At 39.6% G+C, this 26,748-nt stretch overlaps 1 protein-coding gene across 1 annotated transcript; it reads right to left on the bottom strand.

Annotated features, from left to right (window-relative positions):
• Positions 1-251: 251 nt before the first annotated feature.
• On the bottom strand, positions 252-26,020 carry fam53b (family with sequence similarity 53 member B). Its single transcript, XM_037691491.1, has 5 exons — positions 25,864-26,020; positions 14,690-14,898; positions 13,986-14,040; positions 11,559-12,304; positions 252-1,214 (listed from the first exon to the last, which is right to left on the bottom strand). Exons 2-5 carry the CDS (start codon positions 14,777-14,779, stop codon positions 873-875), a joined length of 1,233 nt encoding a protein of 410 aa, XP_037547419.1. The 5' UTR covers positions 14,780-14,898; positions 25,864-26,020; the 3' UTR covers positions 252-872.
• Between the last annotated feature and the right edge of the window lie 728 nt (positions 26,021-26,748).

Here is a 26,748-nt window from a genome sequence, read left to right on the forward strand (position 1 = left end):
ATGAGCAATTTGTATGCAAAATTGGGAGATCTTGATCTTGAAAAGTTTCATGAAAATCTGTCCAGTTGTTCATGAGATGGTTAGACAGACATGCGTAAAACATTGTCATGACTTCGCCACTGGCAGCGAGCGACAAGCAAGAACAAATAATGTGATTACAAATGACTTTTAAACCTGTTTATTCTTTATAGAAATTATGCTTATGTTTTAAGTACGTTCGTTACAAATCGTAAAAAGAAAGAATATTAAGGCTGTTATCATCTTGAAGTACATTTCAGACATTCAGAGAATAGATCTCACAGGTAAGCCTGAAGCTACAGAGTACAACGTTAAGCTCTTCAGTATATATTGTAGGTGTGTGTGTGTGTGTGTGTATGGCTTGTTGCTCAGTAAGAGTGAAAGAGGCTTCAACATCAGTAGCTCTTTAAGTGGTGACCATTTCTCTCCATCGTGTACCTATGTGCTAGTTAAGAACGTCAGAGGAGAAGACACTTTCAAGTGCAGAGAATTTATACAAGCCTGCTGTGAATTCTCTACAAACAAAGCACAAGTAGGCTAATCAGGTTAAGATTACATTTTGAAATTTATCCATTCTACTTCCACTCGGATCCACCTTCCCTGACTTGCATTTTCTCCTGAGACACAAAAAACTGTAGTGGGGGAGTCGCTTCTGAACACAGTCCCCAAACATGGACATTTAAAGCATAAAACGCCCGTTCGGTCCCTCCTTGAAAACAGAAAAAGACGAGCCCTGGAACGCTCTCTGCAGGAGCTCTCCGTCGCTTTGTCCTTAAGACTCTCAGCAGTTTGTTGTACCACCTGGTGATAAACTTCCAGCCCCTTAATTCATCTTCCCTCAGAAGGAAAGCAGCTCAGTTCCTTTCGATCTGCTCGATGTCGAGCTCTCCTCCAAGCTGGTACACGTCCCTCCTCATGCTGCACAGCCCCGCCCACAGAGGCTCGCCGTCCTTCCCGCCAGTCGTTCCTGCGGTCGAGGTGCGGCAGTTTATGAGGTTCCTGTCCGCCTCCTCCGTGGCCGACTCGTTCCTGGTGGGCTCGCCATCTTTGGGCCAACTCCCAACGTCCTCCGAGCCGTCTTCGTTTTCAGACAAGTCGTCGGTGTTGCACCTGAGAGTGGGTGCCGCCTGGCCTGGCGCGCTGAGGTCGTCGCCTGGGATGCCAGGGCAGCTAAGGCTGTGGAAATTCCGAAGTTTCTGTGTAGAGAAAGGTAGATCTTTTTTAGGAATAAATACAAGATTTAATCTTACACTTAATTAAAGGATATGCATAAGGCCCACTGTGTTTCATAACATTATAATTTAAGATGGCCGCCACACCTCACAAAATGTATGTGTATGTGTTGAGGATGACTGAGCTACTCCCACATAAACTTTACCTCATTATCTGTATTAGTGTGAATGTTTATGAAGCATTCACACTATTGTGATCCATTTTTCTTCCGTACATTTTTCAGCATCTTTCTCATTTCACAGTTTTTGTGCCATTTCAACAAATCCTAAATCAAAACGTTCAGCTCTTTCAGGACAATCCTGCTACGACTTTTGGCATTGGTGCAACTTTAGCTTTTTGAAATATTTAGCCCTTTCTGCCACTTTTTTCCCCATAGGAAATCAATTGAGCTGTTTACAACCTTTTTCTGGTTCAGCTTCATTCAGCTTCCTTGTGCAAATTAAAACTTTTTTCAGCCAATTTCAGCTGTTTTGTGCTCCTTTCAGATTCTTTCTGCCAACTAGAACATTTTTGCGCTTCTTCCTGTTGATTTCAGCTCGTTATTCTCCTTTCAGCTTATTTCTGCAAGTTTCAGCCTTTTCTACTATTTCAGCTAATATTTAGCTGTTTATGCTAATTTTAGCTTTTTCAGCTAATTCCACATTTTTTGCACTCATTTAAACTTTTTCAGCCTAATACAGCAAAAATGTGCTCTCTCCACTTCCTTCTGTTACTATTCAGCTGTTCTTTGTTAATTTAAGCTTTTTTCAGATAATAACCACTTCTTTCAGTTTTTTTCTCCTAGGTTCAGCTATTTCTGCACTTTCAGCTACTATTTAGCTCTTTTGATGCTAGTTTTATCTTTTTCAGTTAATTCTACATTTTTATCTCATTTCAGCTCCTTCCACTTCCTTCTGATAGTTTAAGCTTCTTTTTGCCTTTTTAGCTACTTTGAGCTAATTTCCCAATTTTTGTGCTAATTGCTGCATATTTTAACCTAATTTAGCAAATATGAGTTATTTCTGCTTTCTTCTGTCAGCTGCATTTCAGCATGTTTTTAGCTAATTTCAGCTGTTTTTCAGCAAGTTCTTCTGTAATAAGCATTCACACTGCATTTTCGCAAGAGATGCAATTTCTCTAGTTTTAAGTAAATTAATAAAATTGTGTTGGTAAGGGATTAGTTATGGCAGCCATCTTGGATCGGACTGACTCCAAAAGTTAATCGTGTATACACGACACCCAGTGATTACGCTAAGAGTTTTATTAAAACCCACTTATTTGTAGATATTTTGCCATTGCTAAAGACAAACTAACATAAAATACACGCTGGCAGAAAACATTACCGCCCATACAATGGTGGGTGATAAAGATAACTCATTTATGGCAAATAAGATAAGATAGGCTGTGATCTGATCCAAGATGAACCCACACAGCAAGTGGTCAGATATCCAGAGGGCACACGTCACTCATGCTGACCTTCTGACTCCTTCCCTGCACAATGCTCGCATACATCTGGGAAACTCAGTAACTTCTTTAGGCAATTCCACATGTGCCAACACGGCTGCAGGCGAGTCCTGTGACAGCTGCGCGCGTTGGATTGTGCAGCTTTACGACCGAGGCTTATCCAATCTGTACAGCTAATGTGAAGAAGGCAGGACAGCTGCCTCATGCCTCACCGATGTCGGGCCGGAGGGAGGCGAGAGAATAGAGCCTCTGTAAAAACCTCCTGTTGGTGTGCTTATGGAACACATGAAAGACACGAGTCTGTTAGAGACGCAGATCACTGCCAAGTTTAAGACGTGCAGCTGCAAATAATCAATAGAATAAAGTGGATTCTATACTTTTTAATTTGTTGGAAAATAAAGTATGACGGGTTTTAGGATTAACAAGCCCCAAAGCACTTTCTATTGAGGTGCAACAGAGAGCTAAAGAAGTCTGAATCAATGATTTGTCAATTTAATAGTCTGAAATTAATTAAATGTAGTCTTTGTTTTAAAGACCCCAGTTCTTATGAAAATGAGTCCAAGGCGAGGTTTTATTATTACAGCAGGCAAACAAGAGAAGGAAGGGGATGTACATTCATTCATTTTACAGTAGTCCTTCGCTATTTCGCAGTTCGACTTTCGCGGAACTTGCTCTTTCACAGTTTTTCAACAATTGGAGCACTGTGCAAGCAATCATATTGAAATGGAAGCAGTATCAGACCACTGCAAATCTACCAAGACCCGGCCGTCCCTCTAAACTTTCATCTGGAACAAGGAGAAGACTGATCAGAGATGCTGCCAAGAGGCCCATGATCTCTCTGGATGAACTGCAGAGATCTACAGCTGAGGTGGGAGAGTCTGTCCATAGGACAACAATCAGCCGTACACCGCACAAATCTGGCCTTTATGGAAGAGTGGCAAGAAGAAAGCCATTTCTCAAAGATATCCATAAAAAGTGTTGTTTAAAGTTTGCCACCAGCACCTGGGAGACACACCAAACATGTGGAAGAAGGTGCTCTGGTCACATGAAACAAAAATCCAGCTGTTTGGACACAATGCAAAACGATATGTTTGGCGTAAAAGCAACACAGCTCATCACCCTGAACACACCATCCCCACTGTCAAACGTGGTGGCAGCATCATGGTTTGGGCCTGCTTTTCATCAGCAGGGACAGGGAAGATGGTCAGAATTTATGGGAAGATGGATGGGGCCAAATACAGGAACATTCTGGAAGAAAACCTGTTTGAGTCTGCAAGAGACCTGAGACTGGGACGGAGATTTATCTTCCAACAAGACAATGATCCAAAACAAAGTCAAATCTACAGTGGAATGGTTCACAAATAAACATATCCAGGTGTTGGAGTGGCCAAGTCAAAGTCCAGACCTGAATCCAATCGAGAATCTGTGGAAAGAGCTGAAGACTGCTGTTCACAAACGCTCTCCATCCAACCTCACTGAGCTCGAGCTGTTTTGCAAAGAAGAATGGGCAAGAATTTCAGTGTCTCCATGTGCAAAACTGATAGAGACAAACCCCAAGAGACTTGCAGCTGGAACTGCAGCTGGAACTGCAGCAAAAGGCGGCGCTGCAAAGTATTAACGCAAGGGGGCTGAATAATATTGCACGCCCCACTTTTCAGTTTTTTATTTGTTAAAAAAGTTTGACACATCCAATAAATTTCATTCCACTTCACAATTGTGTCCAACTTGTTGTTGATTCTTCACAAAAAATTAAAATGTTATATCTTTATGTTTGAAGCCTGAACTGTGGCAAAAGGTTGAAAAGTTCAAGGGGGCCGAATACTTTCACAAGGCACTGTATATCTATATCTCTATATCTATCTCTATCTATCTCTCTATCTATCCGTCTATTTATCTATCAAGCTCACAGAACTGGCAGGAAAGTCGCAAATAATCCTGAAGCTTCCTGAAGACCGAAACCGAGCTGCTGGTCTGCAGAGCTAGTGAGTAATATTTTACAGTACTGTACAGTACATATACATATGTTGTTAACATTGCGTAGGTTTAAGAGTTTAGAACATTGCAAGAGTGTGGGAAGGGTTTATAAATCCTTAAATATATATAAATACTAATAAATTCTAAAATATATAGTGTTGCTACTTTGCAAATTTTCACGTATCGCGTGGGTGTCTGGAACGTAACCCCCGCGATAAACGAGGGACTACCGTAATCATTTTAATTGAGACAATGTCTAAGCCATTTCCGAACTAGGTACTAAAAATATTTTACATACAGGCTTTTGATGGTTTAACTTATTCAGACAGGATGCATCATGGGTAAATCATCCCTTAAGAGTGACAGTTGAAGGCTTTTACTCGTTTTGATGAACACGACAGCAGTATTAATGTTTTACAACAACAGCCATACAACTTCAGTGCTGAAAAAAATTAGAAGTTTGTTTTAATTTACTTTTTTCCACATTGCAACTTTTTCAGGATTGGGGTTGTAGATTTTGAGCTCCTGAATGTTTCATTTATGAATCAGCTACGCAAACTTTGACTTGAAGGTTTAGATACATATTGTCTATTGTTTTATATTTGACAAAACTTTCTAAGCTCTTAGTAGGACGTTCTTTGAATTAGTAAATCTGAAAATAAAAGCCAACAACACTGCTGCAACACGCATGACTCAGTCAATCTATTGTCCAATAAACACAAAAGTACAGGCTAAAGAGTTGCGAGCTACACGTTTATGGACCCAGAGTTATGATCCATGTCTTGCTAAGCAGCAGAGGAAAGGTCTGTGTGTTTGGGTCGTGTTGCATCAAAGATAATTTTTCAGTTTTCTTGGCACTTCATGCTGAAGTCTGATTTGTGGCTACTACCATGGGACCAACGTGATAAGAGCATAAGCAGTCTGGACTATCGGTAACAGTTTTAACCTTGGAGACAGAGTTTCTCTGCTGAACAAGGACTCCCTGTCTTAAATGAACCAAACGCAAAACATTTAAGTGATGGTCATAATCGCCGTCTCTTCCTGCTGCCGTGCCTGTGACAGAGCCCAAGTCCTCATTCGTACTGACCTTGACTCAATATCCATAAAATCAGATCGATAACTCATGAGGGCCCGCTGTGGCAGCGATCCACCCTGCGAGCTGAATTTACAGAAATCAATATCTCTTCACCCCACAAATATCTGCCTCCCCCGCTCCTGATGATCTATAACTTCTTCCACAACTGTTCTGCTTCCTGACATTTAAAAAGCGACGCCGGGTCACGCGACAGGTAGCAGTTTCTCCACGAGTAAATGACACCGTCGCTGGGTGTGGATGATGAGAAGCTTCAGAAACTCAGCGCTGAGGGCAGTCTCTGAACAGCAAGGTGACTGAATCCTGACGAGGTGCCACACAATGACGTCTCAGAGTAAAGTGGCTTATCCTGTCATCCTGCTGGATGAATTCCTACAAATAGTTTGAGTCAACCCAGGTCAACATGGCTGCCACAGCTAATTGACATTAGCAAACACAACAGCTATAACTTGGTCAATTTTGCTAGCATTGTGGAAGAATAGTAGAGAGTTATCCCCAACCCTTTATGAGCTGTAACACAAGTTGCAAAAGTAACTATTTACAAGTTTTAATTAAAACGGCTACAACTCCTCTCATCGATATCAGTTTACAACGTTTCCATTAAAAGGTTGTGTGAGTGATGTGCTCTCCTTCAAGGAATGCCTTTAATAGTGTGAATGTTTACATTCACACTATTGTGATCCATTTTTCTTGCGGACGTTTTTCAGCGCATTTCTCGTTCCACAATTTTTGTGCTATTTCAACAAATCGTATATCAAAACATTCAGCTCATTCAGGAGAAGGATGCTATGACTTCTGGTATTGGTGCAACTTTAGCTTTTTGAAATATTTAGCCTTTTCTGATGCTTTCTCATAGAAAATGAATTGAGCTCATTTTACATCCTTCAAATCTTTTTATCTGTTTACATCCTTTTACTGCTCCTTTCACATTTTGTTCTGGTTCAGCTTCCTTGTACAAATCCATCCATCCATTTTCTTTACCCGCTTATTTCATTTTGGGTCACGGGGGTCGCTGGTGCCCATGTCCAGCAATCACTGTGCGAGGGGCGGGGTACACCCTGGACGGGTCGCAAGTCCATCACAGGGACACATAGAGACAAACGAGACAAACAACCATTCACTCTCTCACTCACACCTAGGGACAATTTAGAGTTACCAATCAGCCTAACATGCATGTTTTTGGACTGTGGGAGGAAACCGGAGCACCCGGAGAAAACCCACGCATGCACGGAGAGAACATGCAAACTCCACCCAGAAAGGCCCCTGGACCGGGGTTTGAACCAAGGACCTGCTCGCTGAGAGGCAGCAGCTCTACCAGTTGCGCCACCGTGCTGCTCCTTGTACAAATGAAAAATAAATTAAAAACTCTGCTACTTTCAGCTGTTTTGTGCTCCTTTCAGATTCTTTCTGCTAACCAAAACATTTTTGTGCTTTTTCTGACTTATTTCTGTTAATTTCAGCTTGTTATGCTCCTTTCAGCATATTTCTGCAAGTTTCAGGTATTTCAGCTATTTAGCTATTTTATGTAAATTTTAGCTTGTTCAACTAATTCCACATTTTTTGCACTCATTTAAAACTTTTTTCAGCCTAATTCAGCAAAAATGTGCTCTCCACTTGTTTCTGGTCATTTAAGCTTCTTTGTGCCTTTTTAGCTACTGTTCAGCTTTTATTTCTGCAACTTTCTGCCTTTTTTCAGATATTTTCCACTTTTTTAAGCCTAATTGGGCACAATTGTGCTCCCTCCACTTCCTTCTGGTAATTAAAGCTTATTTCTGCTATTTTAGCTACTTTTCAGCTGTTTTTGTGTGTGCTAATTTCCACTTTTGTAGTGAATTCCCTAATTTTTGTGCTCCTTGCTGCTTATTTAAACCAAATTCAGCAAATGTGTTCTTTCTGCTTTCTTCTGCTAACATAGGCTTGTTCTTCCATTGCAGCTACATTATAGCATGATTTTAGCTCATTTCAGCTGTTTTTGTTCATTCATTTAACCTTTATTTAAACAGGTTAATCCCACTGAGCCTCAATGACTCATTTACAAGAGAGACCTGATTTCAACAAAGAATGATGACAACAATGGACAATCATAAAAGTCATACAGATTTTTTTTTTACAAGCATTCACACTACATTTTTGCAGGAAATGCAATTTCTCTAGTTTATATTGAGATTTTACCTATTTAAACTAAATCCCGCATTTCTTGGTTTAAATTAAAATTAGCTGGTCTTATATTGACATTCAGAATTAATTTTAAAATTAAGATTTTTCATGTAAATTACAAGAATAGCCTTGCGTGTGTCTTTTTGTGCTGACAGCTAATATTCTTCGTGGCGGGAATAAACTAGAACAATGCATGAACAGCAGGAAAAAAATCAACCGCTGACAATCTTGACACCCTGATGCTTCTCTATCATAATATTGTTGGTCGCCTCGCCTGAGGCAGTTTTCTCCACGCTGACCTTGTCTCTGTTTGAAGCCCGCGTGGCGTCTGCTTGTCCTATCACAACAGCACTGTTGTTGAGATACGGCTGAACTCTGAGTGACTTTCTCAAAAGGGCCGACTTCTGCTCTGTATTTATGGTGCAGTCGGTGTCGTGTGAGAAACTTTTTGTGCAAATGTTGGGAAAAAAACAAACAAACAAACACAAAACACCTGCTGGGATGTGCAGATTAAACCTGTTAAACTCTCAACTACAGAGGTGAGCCCAAGCCAAAAGTTTTACAAGATAATTATTATTTAACGCCACAAGACGAAGGCGGACAATAAGGTTTTTTTCATGTTCGTGTCTGTTGGCAAAACGTCCTGAACCACTTTACAACTGATTAACATTTGGAGTCTACCCCATTCTTCACCACAGTCAACCGACTTTCAGAAAAACAAAAAACGTCTTGTCAGTCAATTTTAAAGATATTGTGCTAAAACTTGATGTGGTTGTAGCTGACAGTCATTCCAAACGCATCCACCAATTGCTGCTTATTTCACAACATTTGTGTCTAAAACTTTAGCTGTTGGAAACCACTGGGTGGATTTTAATGAAACTCATTAAGAAATCACTGGATGTGCATCTGCAGCTGATTTAACTTTTGATGGCTACCACAGCTACAAGATATTAGCCAAAACGTTGGAACTGATTTTGAGCTACAGTTTGATGTGGAGGTAGCCAACAGCAAACATTTTTATTTTTAATGTTTAACCAAAATGGCTACAAGTTTATTTCTCGACGTAAGATGATCTTAGTCTTTACATTTGGAATCAAAGGCGGCAGATGACAAGCATTTCGTTATGCTCAGCCTACAATAGTGTGAACACTTCTGAAGCATTCACACTATTGTGATCCATTTTTCTTCCGTACATTTTTCGGCATGATTCTCATCCCATTTTTCAGCTATTTCAACAAATCATATCAAAATGTTCAGCTCGTTCAGAAGGGTGTTATGACTTTTGGTATTGGTGCAACTTTAGCCTTTTGAAATATTTAGCCTTTTCTGCCTCTTTTTTTCTCACAGAAAATGAACTGAGCTCATTTTACATCCTTCATATCTTTAGCTCTGTTTACAACCTTTTACTGCTCCTTTCACATTTTGTTATGGTTCAGCTCCCTTGTGAAAATTTTAAATATTTTTCAGCTACTTTCAGCTAATTTTAGCTGTTTTGTGATCATTACAGATTATTTCTGCTACACCATTTTTGTGCTTCTAACTTTTTCCTGCTAATTTCAGTTTATGTTCTTTTCAGCTTATTTCTGCAAGTTTTAGCTTTTTCTGCTATTTCAGCTACTATTTAGCTGTTTCTTTTCCCCTAATTTCAGCTTTTTTCAGATAATTTCCACTATTTTGTGCTAATTTCTGCTTCTTTCAACTTAATTGGGAAAATGTGGTATTTCTGCTTTCTTCTGCTAATTGAGGCTTGGTCTACCTTTTCAGCATTTTTAGATCATTTCAGTTGTTTTCAGGTAAATTCAAGTTTTTTGTGATAATTTTTGCTACTTTCAGCCTAATTAACTTCTTTTTGTTAATTTCAAGTGTCTTTGTTCCTGAGGTTAGAGAAGGTGAGCCTGTGATTGGAAGATCACCGGTTCAACTCCCAGTACCAACATCAAAATGTGGGTGGGGAAAGGTGAAGCACCCACACCTGCCTCCACCCTCATTTGCCCCACTCTGGACTCTTGAGCAAGGCTCTTAACCCCCACCATCTGCTCCCCCGAGTGCCCTAGAGAGCAGCTCTCTGCTCCACACAGAGGGCTGTGGTAGCTCAGTGGTCTGTGCTTGTGTCAGGAGGGGCTTTTCGTGTAAAAACAATCGCCAAGTCTTTGTGCAAGTTAGTTGGCTGTGGTGACCCCTGATGCAGGGATCAGCCGAAATAAAAATAAAAATGTTCCTTTCAGCTTTTTTCCCCTGAAATTTCACCTAGCAGTTTTGTGCTAAATTTAGGATTTTCAGCTAATTCCACATTGTTTGAGCTCATTTCAGCTCGTTCCACTTCCTTCTGGCAGTTTAAGCTTTCTGCCTTTTCAGCAACTTTTCAGCTATTTTCTTTGTTAGTTTCAGCTCTTTTTTTTTTTTTAGATAATTTCATATTTTTTGTGCTAATTTATGCTTATTTAAACTTAATTCAGCAAATATGTGTTCTTTCTGCTTTCTTCTGCTAACTTAGGCTTGTTCTGCTGTTTTAGCTACATTTCAGCATGTTTTTAGCTCATTTCAGCTGTTTTTCAGCAAGTTATTCAGCAATAAGCATTCACTGCATTTTTGCAGGAAATGCAATTTCTCATGTTTTGTAAACACTCCTGTCCCAACGCACAAACCACCTTCTAGCTTTGGTCGAACTGTCTTTCCCCGATAACAAATTTAACAACATATTTCTCCTCCTCTGAAAGTGTGAACACACACACCCTGATAAAGGAATGTAACCCTGAACAGGCCTGCATGAACCAACGGCTGCTTTTTTAACGACAACACTGGCAGAAACATTGAGGTGTGCTGAAGGTGAATGGTGTACGTGACCTTTACTGCGGTTTGTTTGTTTTCCCAACGCGAACAGTGAAAATGACCCCAAACAACAGAGTGTAACAAGTAAATGTTACAGAGACCGATGGCCCACAGATTAAATCTGTGATAGCCATTTCCTGGACAGTGATTATTTGGAGCACAAAAGGTTGTTGAGTTCAACCAAGAAATCCCCCCCCCCCCCCACCCACGCCCACACACCCAGACTCACGAGTTACTAACAAATAAAATGCGCAAAAATTTGGTTTTAATAGGCTGCATTTTTAAAGTCAAGTAAAATAGACTATTATCTATTTTATTTTCTAAAAAGCCCAGCATTAACTTAATATTACCTGCTTCTTTTCATACCAGAGTTTTAGACCAAGCTCTCGTGTTGGGAAATGTTGGGAGTTGTAGCCATTTTGGTTAAATCAACTAAAAAGCGTGCTTATGTAACTATTATGCACAATACTATGCGATATCACACTTGAAATATGCGTGAATGACTCTCAGCTAACGCAGCGCCAACATTTTAGCTCATTATCTGTAAATTTCAATGCGTTGTAGCCATTTTTGTTTCGGCTAACGCTGATCAGCAGTGGTGATCGTCATGAGTTTGTTGAGACCCAAAGGTATCAACAGTAAATGTACATTCATTCAACCTTTATTTGTACAGGTTAGTCTCATTGAGCCTCGAGGGTACATCTGTGGATTACTTTATGAAAGTTACATTAACATCTGTTAAAGGTTTAGACAAATGGACACACAAATGGACTAAAACTCAGGATTTTGCAAAGTAAAATCAGAAACCCACCTGGGTCATCTTAGCCAGATCCAGCGAAGGCCTCTGTTTGTGTGAGTCAGCTGGTCTCCTGCGCTTCACTCCAATCTTCTTGTCATTGAGGACACATGGCTGTGAGCGACTGCGGGCGAGGCCGCCCTGACCGCCGCGACGCTCCAGCTCTGGAGTGGAGTCAGGGGAGCTGGGCGGCGACGATCCTTGAGCCTCGGGGAGGCAGATTTGTTCATGAGAGAGGTAGCAGGGCTGGGCTGAGGGCTCGGATGAGGGTGTGAGGCCGGTGAAGGCAGACGGTTGTGGGAAGTGCTGGGTGAAGCACAGCGGCTCCACAGTGTTTGAGCAGGCAGGTAAGCTGAAGCTGGAACTGCGCTGCATGGCGGGGAAGCCCACCTGTGTGTTTCCAACGCTGCCGCGCTGAACGCTGCCTCCGCTGTGGCACCTCCTCTTCTCCACGGCCGTCCACACGCGGGAGCCCTGAGGGCGCCAGGTGGAGCGGCAACTTCCAAGCTCACCTGAACAAGACAGGGACCGGCACTGACGTTTGCTGGGAGGCGCGGTAGCGTGGGAGGAGGCAGCCTCAGTCAAGCTCAGGTCCTGCAGCAAACTGGTGATTGTGCTGGATTTGGTGCCAACGTCCCAGTCCCAGTGGGTAGAAGTTCTGTGCACCTCAGGCAGGACGTCCCACAGGCTCTCCAGACTGGTTCCTACTGGCCGCTGCTGTAACGCACAGCTGTGCCCCACCTCACGCCACCGACTGGTCCCTGTAATGAAACATTTCAAAAGATTAGATGCCTAATTAAAAATACTTTATTAAAAACATACTTGGACATTTGAAGATAGATTTATATTTTGGTCATAATTGTGTAGACTTTTTTATTTTATTTTTAAACGTTATCGTCTGTAAATGTGTGAAACATCATTGTGCACCCTGTGTGCTTCCATTTTTCACTTTATCACTTTCTGCTGATACGCTGGAATGTCTCCACTAAGGAGCAAATAAAAGATTATTCTACTCCAAGCTCAAATATGACAACATTATAAATTAACGTATTTCTACTAATTTTGTACACCATTGTGCATCTGTAAATCTAATTTGCCTTTCAAATATCAAAAATCTATTGTGTTCATTTTAAACTGTGCTGAAACGTTGAGAAAGTCAGCGCAGGTGCTGCCTACTGTTTGTCCTAGTAGAGCTACTGTAGTTTCCTGTAGTTGAAACGTTTTGTAGTAAAGTTGCGTGTTTAAATGTGTTTTTTTTCCACTCATCCCTAAAAACTGTGTAAGTAATAGTTGAAGTTATCATAACATGACTGTCTTAAATAATGACTTTGAAATGTTGATTTGTGTATAAATTTAGTGACAAACACAATGCTAATTACTTTAGCTTTTCTATGGCATTTTAAATAAGTTAGCATCTATGCTAATTGTTGGTTAGCATCTATTGATTAAATGTTTTTTTTTTGTATGATGTGCATTCTTTTTTGGACATATAACTTTATAATTGTACTTATTTGTGTAAAATAACCCAAAGTTATTTTAGTTTCATAATTTAAATGCATCAAAAACCATTTTACAAACGCAATCCGCTGAATTTTAAATCAAATCATGAGGTGCCTAAAGATTCCTACGTCTACCCAGCATCTATACTCTGTTGACACTTCTCTGTGCTTCGTGTTAAAAATAAACTCCGTCCCTCAGGCAAAGTGTCTGTATGCACAGCTGACTGGAAAACAAAGACGCTCCATGTTCAGACGACTCACTACAGATTCTGATTAAAGCTAGTTGTATTTTCTTGACAGTGACACCACGTTCGGAAAGTGCCTGTAACTATTCTAACAAAAATACTTCTGATTCTGAATATGGTTAACCAACTGAACTGGGTAGTCAACTCTGAGCCAGTAGCTGGACGTCAAAGCAACTATATGCAGATCGTCTATTCTTCCTTTGACAATAAAATCCACCAAATACCATCAACTATACGTAAGCGAAACGTGGAACAAAAGGCCTGCTGGTAATGTTTTGCTTAGTTTTTTAGCCGGCGCTTTGTGTAAGAGGCACCGAGTGCCAAGTTACAAAAGAATATGTTTATTATAAATATAAAGAGAATGAAGAGCCTTCGTGATTAGAACCTCAGAGAGAGAGAGCACACTCCTTTACATGTGCAGGAGCGTCATGAGATTTAATAAACTGCTAACATGTCGTCACTTGAACACGTTTATGTAGGCAAAACCACCTGCCTGACATTTTTCACATAATTTCACTCTTTCAACCCAATGTGGAGGTGATTGCTTGGAGCCATTCTCCCAATAATTTCCAATATTACATTAAAACAAGCACCTCTTAATCACCTGACACTTTCAGGCTTTAACCGGTTTGGGATGAGAAATATTATGAGAGACAGAGATTGTTGGAGGAAAAGAGAGCAGAATGATCAAATCTTACCCATGAGTCCACAAGAGAAAAGTGCTGCACCCTGGCTCATGGTTTGTGCCTGAAACTGTTGTAGTACGAGAAAAAGAATTGAAGGGAACAGTGTTAGCTCTTCAAGACGCCACAGAAACAATTAATAAATTAGCTAAAAGTAAAGTTTTAGCTGTTCCCAATGGAGAGTTCTGCAATAAACGCCTCCAACACTCAGCCACTATGCAACATGATTTCATTTCCAGAGACCGAAAGGTCAAACTCTGTCCACATTAGTGGGGGAATTTTCTCACTCTGTCCTGAGTTACTGTTGCAAAGATGCAGTTTAGAGAATAAACCAGCTTAGTGGAACAATAATGCATTAACGTCCTTCAAAGTGAATTAAGGTAAATAATTATGGAGGATTGAAATGATGGAAATTGACACAAATATCTGTAATCATAACTTAAATATCCTCCCCTCCTGACCATAAACATCCCCATTAGTCCTCTGACATCATGTCCTGTGAGTCATTACCCATTTTCATCTTTGATTTAGCCTAACAAAACAGGACAACTAATATACAAAGACAGAACTGACGTGGACTCAGTTTCCAAATTGAAAGCAGCGACTTGTCCTCTCGTTGACAGGCACAGCTTAAATCTCTTGGCACAGCTGAATAAACATGAAATGACATTTCACACGCAAAGGAAAACGCCTTAAGCAGTCAGAAAACAACTTCTCACCGTGCCCAAGTCCGTACGTGTGGAGGTTACATCGTCGCCAGCCTTTTTCCCCAGTGTTTTCTTGTAGATGATCACCATGGCAACACACATCCTTGTTCCCAGTTGTTCCAGCAACTTAAACTGGAGGACATCTTGACGCGGGGACGGTGCGAGCAGGCAGGTTTTGCTCTCAGCTCCTCCAGGAATGTGCTTCACTCTTCGGCCCGATCCTGAGTGGATGGACACAGGATTAGAATTCAGCACATTTCTTACATTCTGACGACCATATAAGCAGACGCTCATCGGTGGAGGCTTGAAATGCATCAAATAGGAAGAAAACCAAAAGGGTCACAAAAAAGAAGTACCCGCTGAGAATTAGAGTATCTAAGCTACTCTGACAAGTTTTTAGTTTGTTCCTTTTCTTAGAAAGGCAGATGAATTTACCGACACCAATAATGGTTCTGTCAGACATAATAAACCTCAAGCCAATTGCTAATATTAGCTTACTTTCATACTATAAAGCTTACTTTAATAGAATTACAACCAGTTAGCAATTTAAAAGCCAAATTTCACTTGAACTATCGGATTAACTTTTATAAATTCTCGCATAAAATCAGTTCATGTTTTTTTTGTGGATATGCAATGCTTTATTTTCAATTGGCTTGTGTGATAATGCATTATTTCAATTCTGCTCTACTTTCAAGCTAAATGTGACCAGAATATCCCCATAAAAAATACATTTTAAGACTAAAGTCACTAAATCAAATCACAAATAAAAAACACTATTACTATATTTTCCGGCGTATAAGTCGCTGGTTTTTTTTTTTTCAGAGATTTGTCAGTCCTGCGACTTATATAGGTTTTCTTTTTTTTCCATATTCATAACGCAATTTTTGAGTGACACTTTAAATTTCAAAGAACAGCAACAGCGAGTCCTCCTGCTCACTTCACTCAGCTGGTGCAGGAGGAGGAACGCTGGATGGCTCGTGACTCCAGCTGCGATGTATGGTTGGTTGGTTGGATGGATGGATGGATGGATGGATGGATGGATGGATGGATGGATGGATGGCGCTGTGCCGCCCAGGCGAAATGAAGCTGTTTTGACTGTTAAATAAATGTATAATAAACATGACGGGTCAGCGGTGACGCATAATATATGCGACTTATATACGACTTCTATACGTTTTTTCTTCTTCATGATGCTTTTTTTTGACTGATGTGACTTCTACGCCGGAAAATACGGTAGATATTTTAGAGCACTAAAGTGATTCAGAGAATTGGAGACTTTTCTCTATGTTGGTGTCGATTTCATTTTAAAGCCCACTGAAAACCATAGAAGTTGGACCAATGTGTTGTACAAAAAAATTAAGTAAAAACAATGAAAACACATTTCATTCAAAAGCAAACTTATATAAATCAGATGCATAAAAGTCGATACTAAACCCCACATTACCACAAAATAAATTCAACTTCATAGGTACAAACTAAACATGTAAAAAAAAAAAAAAACATTTGCAGTTGTCACGAGTGTCTTGGTCCTGATGTCTCCAACTTTTGACGCATGTCAATATTAAAAAAAAAAAACTGGTTAAAATCTGTGTATCTTTATTTCAAACATGCACACCAGCCAAGAATTCAGCTTTGCAAGATGTGCACATAAATGTAAGATGTGATTTTTATTTTTTTTAATGGCTTGCTATGCTTGGTCGCAAACATTTTCATTAATAAGTTAAATTGACTTTCTCACAATTTGGAGTCACCAACTGGTCTCCAACAGTTGCTGCCCAGTGATTTACTACTGAAGTGTTTATTGGTTAGAACTGATCACTGCTGTTTTCCTTCACAAAGACACTTCTAACCTTTCATGAATGACACAGAATAATTTTAAACAGTGAAACACCTAAGCACCATCTCAAACACATGGATTCTGTTTGTGTGGCTCCTACATGTGCATCCTGTTCAGCTCTACATGTGGAAACTCATGAAAATTCAGGAGAGCATAGTGGTTTCCTTTTCCTTTCATTTCAGATGGGTCTGGACACATGGACCAGTACGACTGGCAGCGTGTCACCTGTTTAATCATTTATTGGGCTGTAAATTAAAGTGACACAGCATTTTCACTTCCACATGGCCTCACCCAAAAGTGGAACTCTATCTACACTTTGTTTTATCTTAGTGAAAGACAGAGCGAGTTTCTCTAAAAAGTGTTCCTCTCTGGAGCACACAGGAGTGGAGCAAAGTCAAAGTTGTGTAACCGACTCCTCAGGGGCCGGCTGAGAATAGCTGACCTTGCGGTTATCAAAACAACCCGTCTTCACATTAATGCCTCACCGTGATTACAGTAAAACTGCCCATCGGTCCCAGATGTAAGCCTATATAATCCTCACGGAGGATCTTACCATCACGGGATCGGTTACACATTTGAGGCCACATCAGGTAGAGGATCAAAGCAAAGTGGACACGAGATGGTCGTATGACGCCTGCAAGGTCAGAGGGGTGTCTGTTTAAATGACAACTGCAGGACAGAGAAGAGAGGGAACAGAAAGAGACGCTGTGCGTGAAACAAAAGGGTGGTCTGTCAGATGGCAAGACACCGTGAGAATCAGAGGCAGCATCAGAGGTTGTGGGTGTCGTGTTGGAGTGTGCGGGATGGGACATGCATGATTTCCATTGCTAACACTTACAGTACCAGGTCGAGAAAACATTTGAACTATTAAAGGCCCAGCATCCCTTAAAAGAAATACTTATCGCCAGCTACATTTCATGTCAGAGTTTTAGATCAAGATCATCTTATGTTGACAAATGACAGAGTTGTAGCCATTTTGGTCAAACCTTGAAAGTAGGGATGCACGATATTATCAGCATGGTATCGGTTGATATTAGCGATAAAATTAAATATCGAACATCGGCCATACCATCAAAAAACCACACCGATATAAAAGGTGCCGTTTTAAGTTAATTTTTTATTTAAGAAACTGTCAAGTATTTCTATTAATGCACTACCACTTGTGCACTTTTCACTTGTTGCTTGTTGACTGGTTGAGTTTAGATTTGTGAAAATTTACAAATTTGTACTGTTTGAGTGTTGTCATTGTGTTAGAGAACGTAAATGTGATGAATAAATTTAACATTAAACATAACCCAAGTTGAAGTGTCACATCATTTTCAGCCCCCTTTTTTGGCATCTGCATTTGGCAGTGAGCCAAACTGACAAAGACCATGCAGAATAATGTATTTTAATTCCACAGCAGAGAAAGCTATGTAGTCTCTGTAGGTCTAGGGATATATATATATATATATATGCATAAATATACATTATTCTGTAAAAAAAAAAAAAATAAGTGTTAACATATCGGCATATTGGCCAAAAACCCCATATCGTGTACCCCTACTTGAAAGTATTATGTGCAATATGCAAAATCACAAGATGTCATGCTCAAAGTATGACAACCAGAACATAAAATTTTAGCTGAATATTTCTAAAACTGACTGAATTATAGCAAGCTAACATGGATTAGCTGTGGTGGCCTTTTTTAATTGACTCCAAATGTTGAACAGTTCTAGATGTGCTTTCAATGATTACCTTCTGAGAGTTTTAATAAAACTTGTCCAGTAGTTCATGAGTCATTTTTGTAAAAGAATTACATAAACACACAAATAGACACAGCCACCCTGTTGGCGGCGGGTGATAATGAGGGTGTTCTTCAAAAACAACACCCGTCTTTAGCTTTTATCTTGAGCAGAAAGGAACAGAGCTTGAGGCGGGACTGAGTCGGGACAGATTATAATGTGCTTGACCATCAACCACAAAGATCTGAGATAACTCTGGATATGCTGGCTAGAGGAAGGAATTGTTTATTTATCACTCGTTTGGCCTATAGATAGATACAAATGACACAAAATAAAAAAGAAAACTCTTTGACCTGAAGTTTACTCAAAGGGGACATTAAATGAAGTTTCCCTTCTCTGGAAAAACAGTAAAAATGTTTCTCATCTTGATTCTCACTGTAAACAACCATTACATTTAGTTAGAGCAAAATGCAACGGTTTGATCATCTTTCTCATGCTCTGGGTTTTTTTAATCCCATATATCTAAACTGATCGCTTTATATGGGTGAGGTTTATAACATAATTAAAAACATTCCTAGGCCCCATGACACAAGCTGAACACAGAGTTATAGAAGCCGAACCTAGCCCCGCAGCCTTGGAAAACCATTCAAAACTTGCCTGTTTTTTTTCTTTTAAATAAAACGACAAAGTTAAAACTTCTGGGAAAAAGGAAGCCTACTTTTTTCTTGGACAGAGGAACCTGGAGTGCTAAAGCAGGAGTCACATTGAGGCAGAATTGGCAGTTTAATGTGTGCACCCAACCCACTCACCTCATACTGAATGCATTCAAAATGCAGCTAAATTAAAAGACTACCATTCCTTGGCGAACTGCATTTTGCCACTTTTCATGTCAGAATTCTGAGCTAAGATTAGGTTACGATGAGAAATAACAGAATTGTAGCCACATTGTAAATTGCATTATGCAAGATCTCATGCAATATTGCAAGATATGTTGCTCACCTACATACACGCAAAGTTTTAGCTCAAAATCTGTAAAACTAGTTGAGTTATACCCATTTTATGTAGGGCTAAGGTCATGGAGCTGTTGTGGCCATCTTTAATTGGGGTAACTAAAAGTGTTTCAGTTAAAGATGTACATGTTATTTAAAGAAAGTTTATTTTAAACACAAATCTAGTGAATTAAGAGATATTTTGCTAACACACTGGGGATTGATGGCTGGATATGGGCACCAGTGACCCCCGTGACCTGAAAAGGAAGAAGTGCGTAAAGATAATGGATGGATGGACTGAAGCTTGATGCAAACAAATAATGCCAAGCTTTTAATGAAACGTACTGAAGCATGTGTTGAGAAAAGACTCGGCTACTACCACACTAAATTTCAGCTCACTATATAAAATTGAGTGAGAATTAATTTTCGTTGGCTAATGTCAGCTAGCCAGTTGGCTGTTGCGGCCATCATGAACTGGGGTAACTCCAAATGATAATCAGTTATGATTTATATCTAATGTTTAAGAGGGTGGCACAATTGCTCAGTTGGAAGAGGTGTTGACTCTCAGCGAGGTCGTTGAATCAAATACCGGCTGGGGGACTTTCTGGTTGGAGTTTGCATATTCTCTCTATGCATGCATGGATTTTCGCCAGGTACAGTAGTCCGGTTTCCTCCCACAGACCAAAAACATGCACATTAGGCTGTTTGGTAACTCTAAATTGTCCCTAGGTGTGAGTGAGTGTGAATTATTGTTTGTCTCATTTGTCTCCATATGTCCCTGTGATGGACTGGAGACCTGGCCAGGGTATCCCCCCCACTCTCGCACAGTGACTGCTGGATATGGACAAGTGACTCCCGCAACCCAAAAAAGAAAAAGCAGGTAAAGATAATGAATGGATGGATTACTTTAAGAAAGTTAACAGAAATACAGAGGTGACTGTAATAGTTACCATAATCGCAACAATTTAAGAACAGATCTCATGTAATCAGTTAGTGCTCAGAGTATGAGACAGAAACAAGACTCAGCTACGACACAAAATTTTAGCTCAATATCTATAAAACTGGCTGAGTTACAGCTATTGTGGTGTTTGCTACAATACAGTTGTGGCAGCCATCTGGAATGGAGTTCACTCCAAAAAGTTAATCAGTTGTAGATGTACAAGTATTTTTTTAGAGTTGTATTAAAATCCATTCAGTGGTTGACAAGATATTTATTAATGCTACAGACAGACATTATCACCTTTGAAGGCCAAAGATAAATATGCAAAATTAGGCAACAAGATAGGCACCACTCCTCTTCAGATGTCTAACTCAAATCTGCTTCATCACTGTGAAGCCATTATCTAGAATCGGTGGGAGTCTCTCTGCTTCTGGAGTCCGATAGCACGTTATCTGGGTTTAAGCAGCAACCATCATGACAACTGAGAACTCTAATCTTTTAGAAGAACGTTGCAGAACCTTTCGCTCAGACCTGGCTTCCCAACACATGCAAACTGCACAGTCTGCACTGCTGGTAAGTGTTAGACAACAGCAAAAATGCTACCTTGGATGAGCTTCCTTTGTGGTCACTTAAAACTCGTCACCAATCAACACTTTGGCTCGTCAGAAACACCATTCAATTGCTCGGCATAAATAAGGTAGAACGAGTGAGGAAAAATGCAGGATCTAAAGGGTCAAGCTAGAATGAGGGTGTACTTTAATGTCAACCTGGCTTAAAAAAAACTTGTGCATACAGTATATATATTACATTCTGTACAGCTGTGCCCTTTTCTGAGTCACACTTTTTTTAAGACCCATAAACTGCATTCAAGTCATGAAAGCAAACAGCCATCAAAACCACAGCCACGGCTCAAAGCACCATTTTCCCAATTTGAGCAGCTTTTCCAAACGTTGCTCAGATGGTAATGCTGTGGGTTACGCCACCATTGCATAAGGATTTGGCAGCTTTGTGTCAGTGACAATTGGAGCTAATACTAATCCATCTTATAGCACTTGGAACAGCTGGTGGAAACAATAGTTAGATGACTGTTTTATCGCATACAAGCCATTGATTTACACATTTATTGCCAGTTTTGAACCCACTTTTTATACTTTATTTTTATAATCACCACCTACATATATGAAGACAATATTCCACATAGTTCAGATTTTAAGATGCATTTTCAAACATTCTCATTTGACATCCCAGGATTATGGCCATCTCCATAAGAGGAGCATCTGCTGAACACCTGAGTTAGCCAGACTTGGAAAGTAAATGTGGGATTTGTGCGGCTCTTCATTACTTCAACATTTGCAAGAGGAATGTCGGGTAAAAGCTTGGCTGCTTTCCCTTGCAGGAAGATTCCCCAAGAGAAAATATGCTTTTTCCTAAAAAGCCTAAATGCCTGTCCTTTTAGTAGCAAGTTGTATGCAATTTTCATATCTCAACTCATACTTGAGCTGGTTTTGTTTTTATATCCATGAAGGTCCAATTCTGAAAAAGTTAGGATATTGTCAAAAATATAAATAGAAACCGAATGTAATGATTTGAAAATATGTCATGAACACATTTTATTTACAATGGGACTGAAGTGAGAGGACTGAAGAGAGAAGACGGGAATACAAGGAGATCCAACCTAGAACAAAGAGGGAGGTAGCAAAGAAAATAAGGTGTATGATGAGTTGTATGGGAGGTTGGACACTAAAGAGGGAAAGAAGGATTTGTACCAATTGGCGAGATAGCGGGATCAGGCTGGCAAGGATGTGCAGCAGGTTAGGCTTGTTAAAGATAGGAATGGTAATGTTCTAACAAGTAAAGAGAGAATGATGGGAATATGGAAGGATCACTTGGAGGAGCTAATAAATGAAGAGAATGAAAGAGAAAGAAGAGTGGGGGTCACAGAAGCTGTGGACCAGGAAGTGGGAAAGATTAGTAGGGGTGAAGTTTGGAAAGCTCTGAAAATAAGAAGGGGAAGGCAGTAGGACCTGATGACATACCAGTAAAGGTTTGGAAATGTCTAGGAGAGAAGGCAGTGAGGTTTCTGACCCAAATATTCAATGGCATTCAATGGCATAGAGTGTGAGAGAACACCTGGGAAATGGAGAAGTGTGGTGGTGCCCATTTTTAAGAACAAGGGTGATGTACAGAGTTGTAGCAACTACAGGGGAATTAAGTTGATGAGTCAGACGATGAAGATCTGGGAGAAAGTTGTGGAAGCTAGACTTAAGAGGAGAAGTGACAATTTGTGAGCAGCAGTTTGTTTCATGCTGGGAAAGAGCACCAAAGATGCCATCTTTGCTTTGAGGATGCTGATGGAGAAGTACAGAGTAGGTCATAAAGAACTTCATTGTGGCTTTGTGGATTTAGAAAAAGCAGATGACAAGAGTGCCGAGGTGTGGTATTGCAAGAGGAAATCTGGAGTGGCAGAAATATGTTAGACTGGTGCAGGATATGCATGAGGACAGCAGGACAGTGGTGAGACATGCTGTAGGAGTGACAAAATAGCTTCAAGGTGGAGGTGGAATTGCATCAAGGATTCGCTCTGAGCCCCTTCTTGTTTGCTCTGGTGATGGACTGACTAACATATGAGGTCAGGCAGGATGGAGTGGATGGAGAAAAGTTTCAGGAATGATTTGCAACAAAAGGATGTCAGCATACATCAAAAGAAAAGTTTACAAGACAGTGGTAAGACCAGCTATGATGTATAAACTGGAGACAGAGGCACTGACAAAAAGACAGGAGACAGAACTGGAAGTGATAGGAATGAAGACGTTGAGGTTCTCTTTAAGAGTGACAAGGATGAGGATGAGGAGCGAAACGTCTTCTGTTACAAATAAAGTCCAGTTGTTTTTGTATTGAACATTTTTGAATTTATCATGTCCTGGATGACTGAGAATCTTCACTAGCGTAGTGACAAGGATGGATAAGATCAGGAATGAGATCATCAGAGGTACAGCACAAGTTGAACAACTGGGAGATAAAGTTAGAGAGGGTTAGACAGAGACAGTTTGGACATGTCCAGATGAGTGACAGTAGGTATATTGGTAGAAGGATGTTAGAAATGCAATTGTCAGGAAAAAATACAAAGAGGAAGGCCAAAGAGGAGATATATGGATGCAGTTAGAGAGGACATGAAGGTAGTTGGAATGAGGACAGAGGATAGGTGAGGATGGAGGAGGATGACTCGCTGTGGCAACACATGATGAGGGAAAAGATGAAAAAAGAAGGGACATAGTAAATAATGTTCAAACGAAAAAAATTTAAAACTTTTTTGAAAAAATAAAGGTCATTTTGAATTTTAATGCAACTCAACATCTAAAAAATAAATAAATAAAAAGTCGGGACAGGGACAACAATAAGTTGTAAAATTATTAGGTATGATTACGAAACAGCAGGAGGAACATTTTGCAAAAAAATGATTCAGATGGCAGCAGGTCTGTAAGAGGACTGATTAAAAGAGCATTTGGCCAAATGTCTCAAAAGTAAAGATCGCCAGAGGTTCAACAGTCTGCAAAAAACTGTGCATAGAAATAGAATAATTTCAGATAAATGTTTGACTGTTGTTAAAAGAAGAGAGGATGACTCATCGTGGTAAACCCATCTCAACTTTTATGAAATGGGGTTTTAAGTGTAGCATATGTCACAGTGCAAATAATAAGCATTACATTTAAAATGGCAGACAAGTTCTGCTTTGTTCTGCAGCACTGAAAATGAAAACTCCCAAGTTTTTGAAATCTGAAACTTCCTTTGTTAGTGTCATTATGTAGGTCCCTCAAGCGGCAGGTGGTACAGAGTACTGTCAAGGCTGACTGACTGAAAAGAATTTTATGAAACTCATTGGGAGGTGTTGGCAAGCCCACAGCTGTCCGCGTGTTCACTGAAATTAAACTCAAGTCAGACAGCGAGGCTTGCTCTACATTCAAAGCTGCGATTGAATAGTCAGAAATGAGCATGGCTGGGAGGTTTCAATAGTAGTTATCAGGCTCACTTTGAGGGCCTGGGGTACAGCCAAGGTCTCACAGGCATGCAGCTGCCCACTTACCATAAACACAAAGACTCAGCATGGCTATGCATGGCAGCCAGGGAGGCCTACGTTTTAAAGCAGGCTTGCTGCTTAATTATCTCATACATAATCACTTGCACTGTATACATTTGTCCAGAACAGGAGCTTTGTTGGGCTTGGTAATCAAGGCTTTCATGAATCCTGTCCAAGTTGGAAATAAATTTTGTCCACTTGAATGCTAAACCTAACAAAGTCCCTTAATTACACAGAGCTGAAGACACAACAGCAACAGAATAATAATATTACATGCTAATGGACCACAAGAGATCAGATCTAGTGGACTTTTCAATCTAAATTTACACATGATGGTGAAAAAAACTATTGATTTTACATGGAAAAATGTCTGACTATACACAAAAATGTGAGACATGTCTTAAGTGGACAATGATTGTAACCGGGCTGTTACAGGGCAAAAGATCTGAAAAGTGTGTTGAGATATTTTCAATTGTAGGGAAAGGAAAAGAAAAGAGGAATCACCTGCAAATAGGTACTCGAGTTAAAACTGTTTTCCATGATCCTGCCTGCCCTCCAGGTGGATGGCTTTCAGTTTCACACAAGAAAAAAGCCCTGAAAAATGAGCTTGTGTGAGTGATCGGCACAAACTGGTCCCTCAAACTCATTTCTATACAACCCCTCGTGTAAGAAAAATAACTCAAAGGGATATGACTTACTAATTATAGATTACAAAGTGCAGCAAATGTTATACTGTACTTGTCATCTACCCATATTTGACATGTCCCTTCCAAACGGGTATGAACTTTTAACAGTTGTAATCACACCCACAAAGGACAGAGGAATTCAAGTTTAACAATGTTTTTGCTTATTATCCCAATGTGTAAAGCCAGCCCTGACTTCATACCTGGAGGGAAGGTTTGCTGATAAAGATAAGATGTAAATCCACTGCCAAGAACACAGTCTGAAACCAAAAGTCCAAAAAGGACAAAGCCACAAACTAATGTGGCGTCAGACTTATTCATTCAAACAAGGCATACATTTGTCATCAAACATCTCGACATGCATGCCTTGAACTGGAGGAAACCAGATTGAGATCAAAGTGTGCACCCTTCTTAATCAGAAATTTCAAATAAAAATGCATTTTATGCTAAACTTGGTAAGCGAATATGGTTTAATTAAAGTGTCAAATAAGCCAAGTACGCTCTTTTTATATTTACATATTTTATATACATATAGTAACATGGTTTCTGATTAGCCATATACATGTGTACATACAAAACAAACTAAAGTGAATCAACTATGAGCCGACATTATTATGTTAATAGTAATTTTTATGAGCATTAACACGAAAAAAACAAACAGGACAGCTAAACGTTAGGAAAACCGTTGCTAAGCTAGCTTTCTGGAGTTTAGCCTCTTTCGAGAAACTTATTTTACAACCAGTCACTTCAAATCAATATTTTCATATATATATATATATATATATATTTATATATATAAAAAAACGCTCTAATGCGCAAATATATATATATATATTTCAAACCACAAGTAAGTTCAAGCTATTTTTGTGCATACATGTAGATGCTGGTAAGTTTTCTATCGCAATAATCTTGTTATTTCGACATAAACTATTACTCACGAGCATTACGGTGAGCCTCCTGATGTTTCTCCCACAGCTCTGGGCAGCTGCTTAGTTTCGTCTTACCCTGCTGAGTTTTCTTTTAGTAGAAAAACAAGAAACCAAAGCAGGAAGCAAGGCGAGCAGCTCACTTCCAACACTGGTGCAAACTACAACTTTACCCAAGTACTCTACTATCCGACAAAACTACACGCTATGAGCCCGTGACAACATACACCGGCGATACCACTTTACAAGGGGGAGAACCGCTTTTACTGAGTTATTTATACCTTAAAATTTCGTATTTGGCTCAAAATTTTTTATGTTACTTGACGTATTTAAATTTTTTTCCTCATTCAGTTGAGGTTGACATTGAAAAAATATTAAGTATTTATATTTAGTACATGATTGTAAAATTTTTCACCCCCACACTTTACCAGTGGGTCAATCCACCCTGAAGCAATGAAAAGTAATCAGTTTTCGAGCAATGCATAAACACAAGGTAGTTTCATAATATACAGTGGTGTTACACGAGAAAACTCCAAACGTATTATATAAAATACACAGAGTGAATAACATATATATGTGTGAATTAAATAAACATTTATAATTTCACTAAATGAGTTCTGGTCGAGCAAAAGGTATAGTCCAAATAAATCCAGTCATTATAAACAGATGTTCAATCAGAAACTAACATATTTATCATATTTTACATCAGCACTATTATTTTACCTTATGCATTAGTAAAAAGTCTAAAATAATTAGGCTTAAGTTATTCATTTATATATATACACACACACACACACATACATAAAAAAATACAGTGCAATACTACACAGGCAAATACATTTTCCCAAGGAGATTCAAACTTTTATTTATTTATTCTTGGATTAACCAAGAAAGCAA

Source organism: Nematolebias whitei, chromosome 17 (genome assembly GCF_014905685.2).
Source record: "Nematolebias whitei isolate Nwh7 chromosome 17, NemWhi1, whole genome shotgun sequence".
Classification (NCBI taxonomy): domain Eukaryota; kingdom Metazoa; phylum Chordata; class Actinopteri; order Cyprinodontiformes; family Rivulidae; genus Nematolebias; species Nematolebias whitei.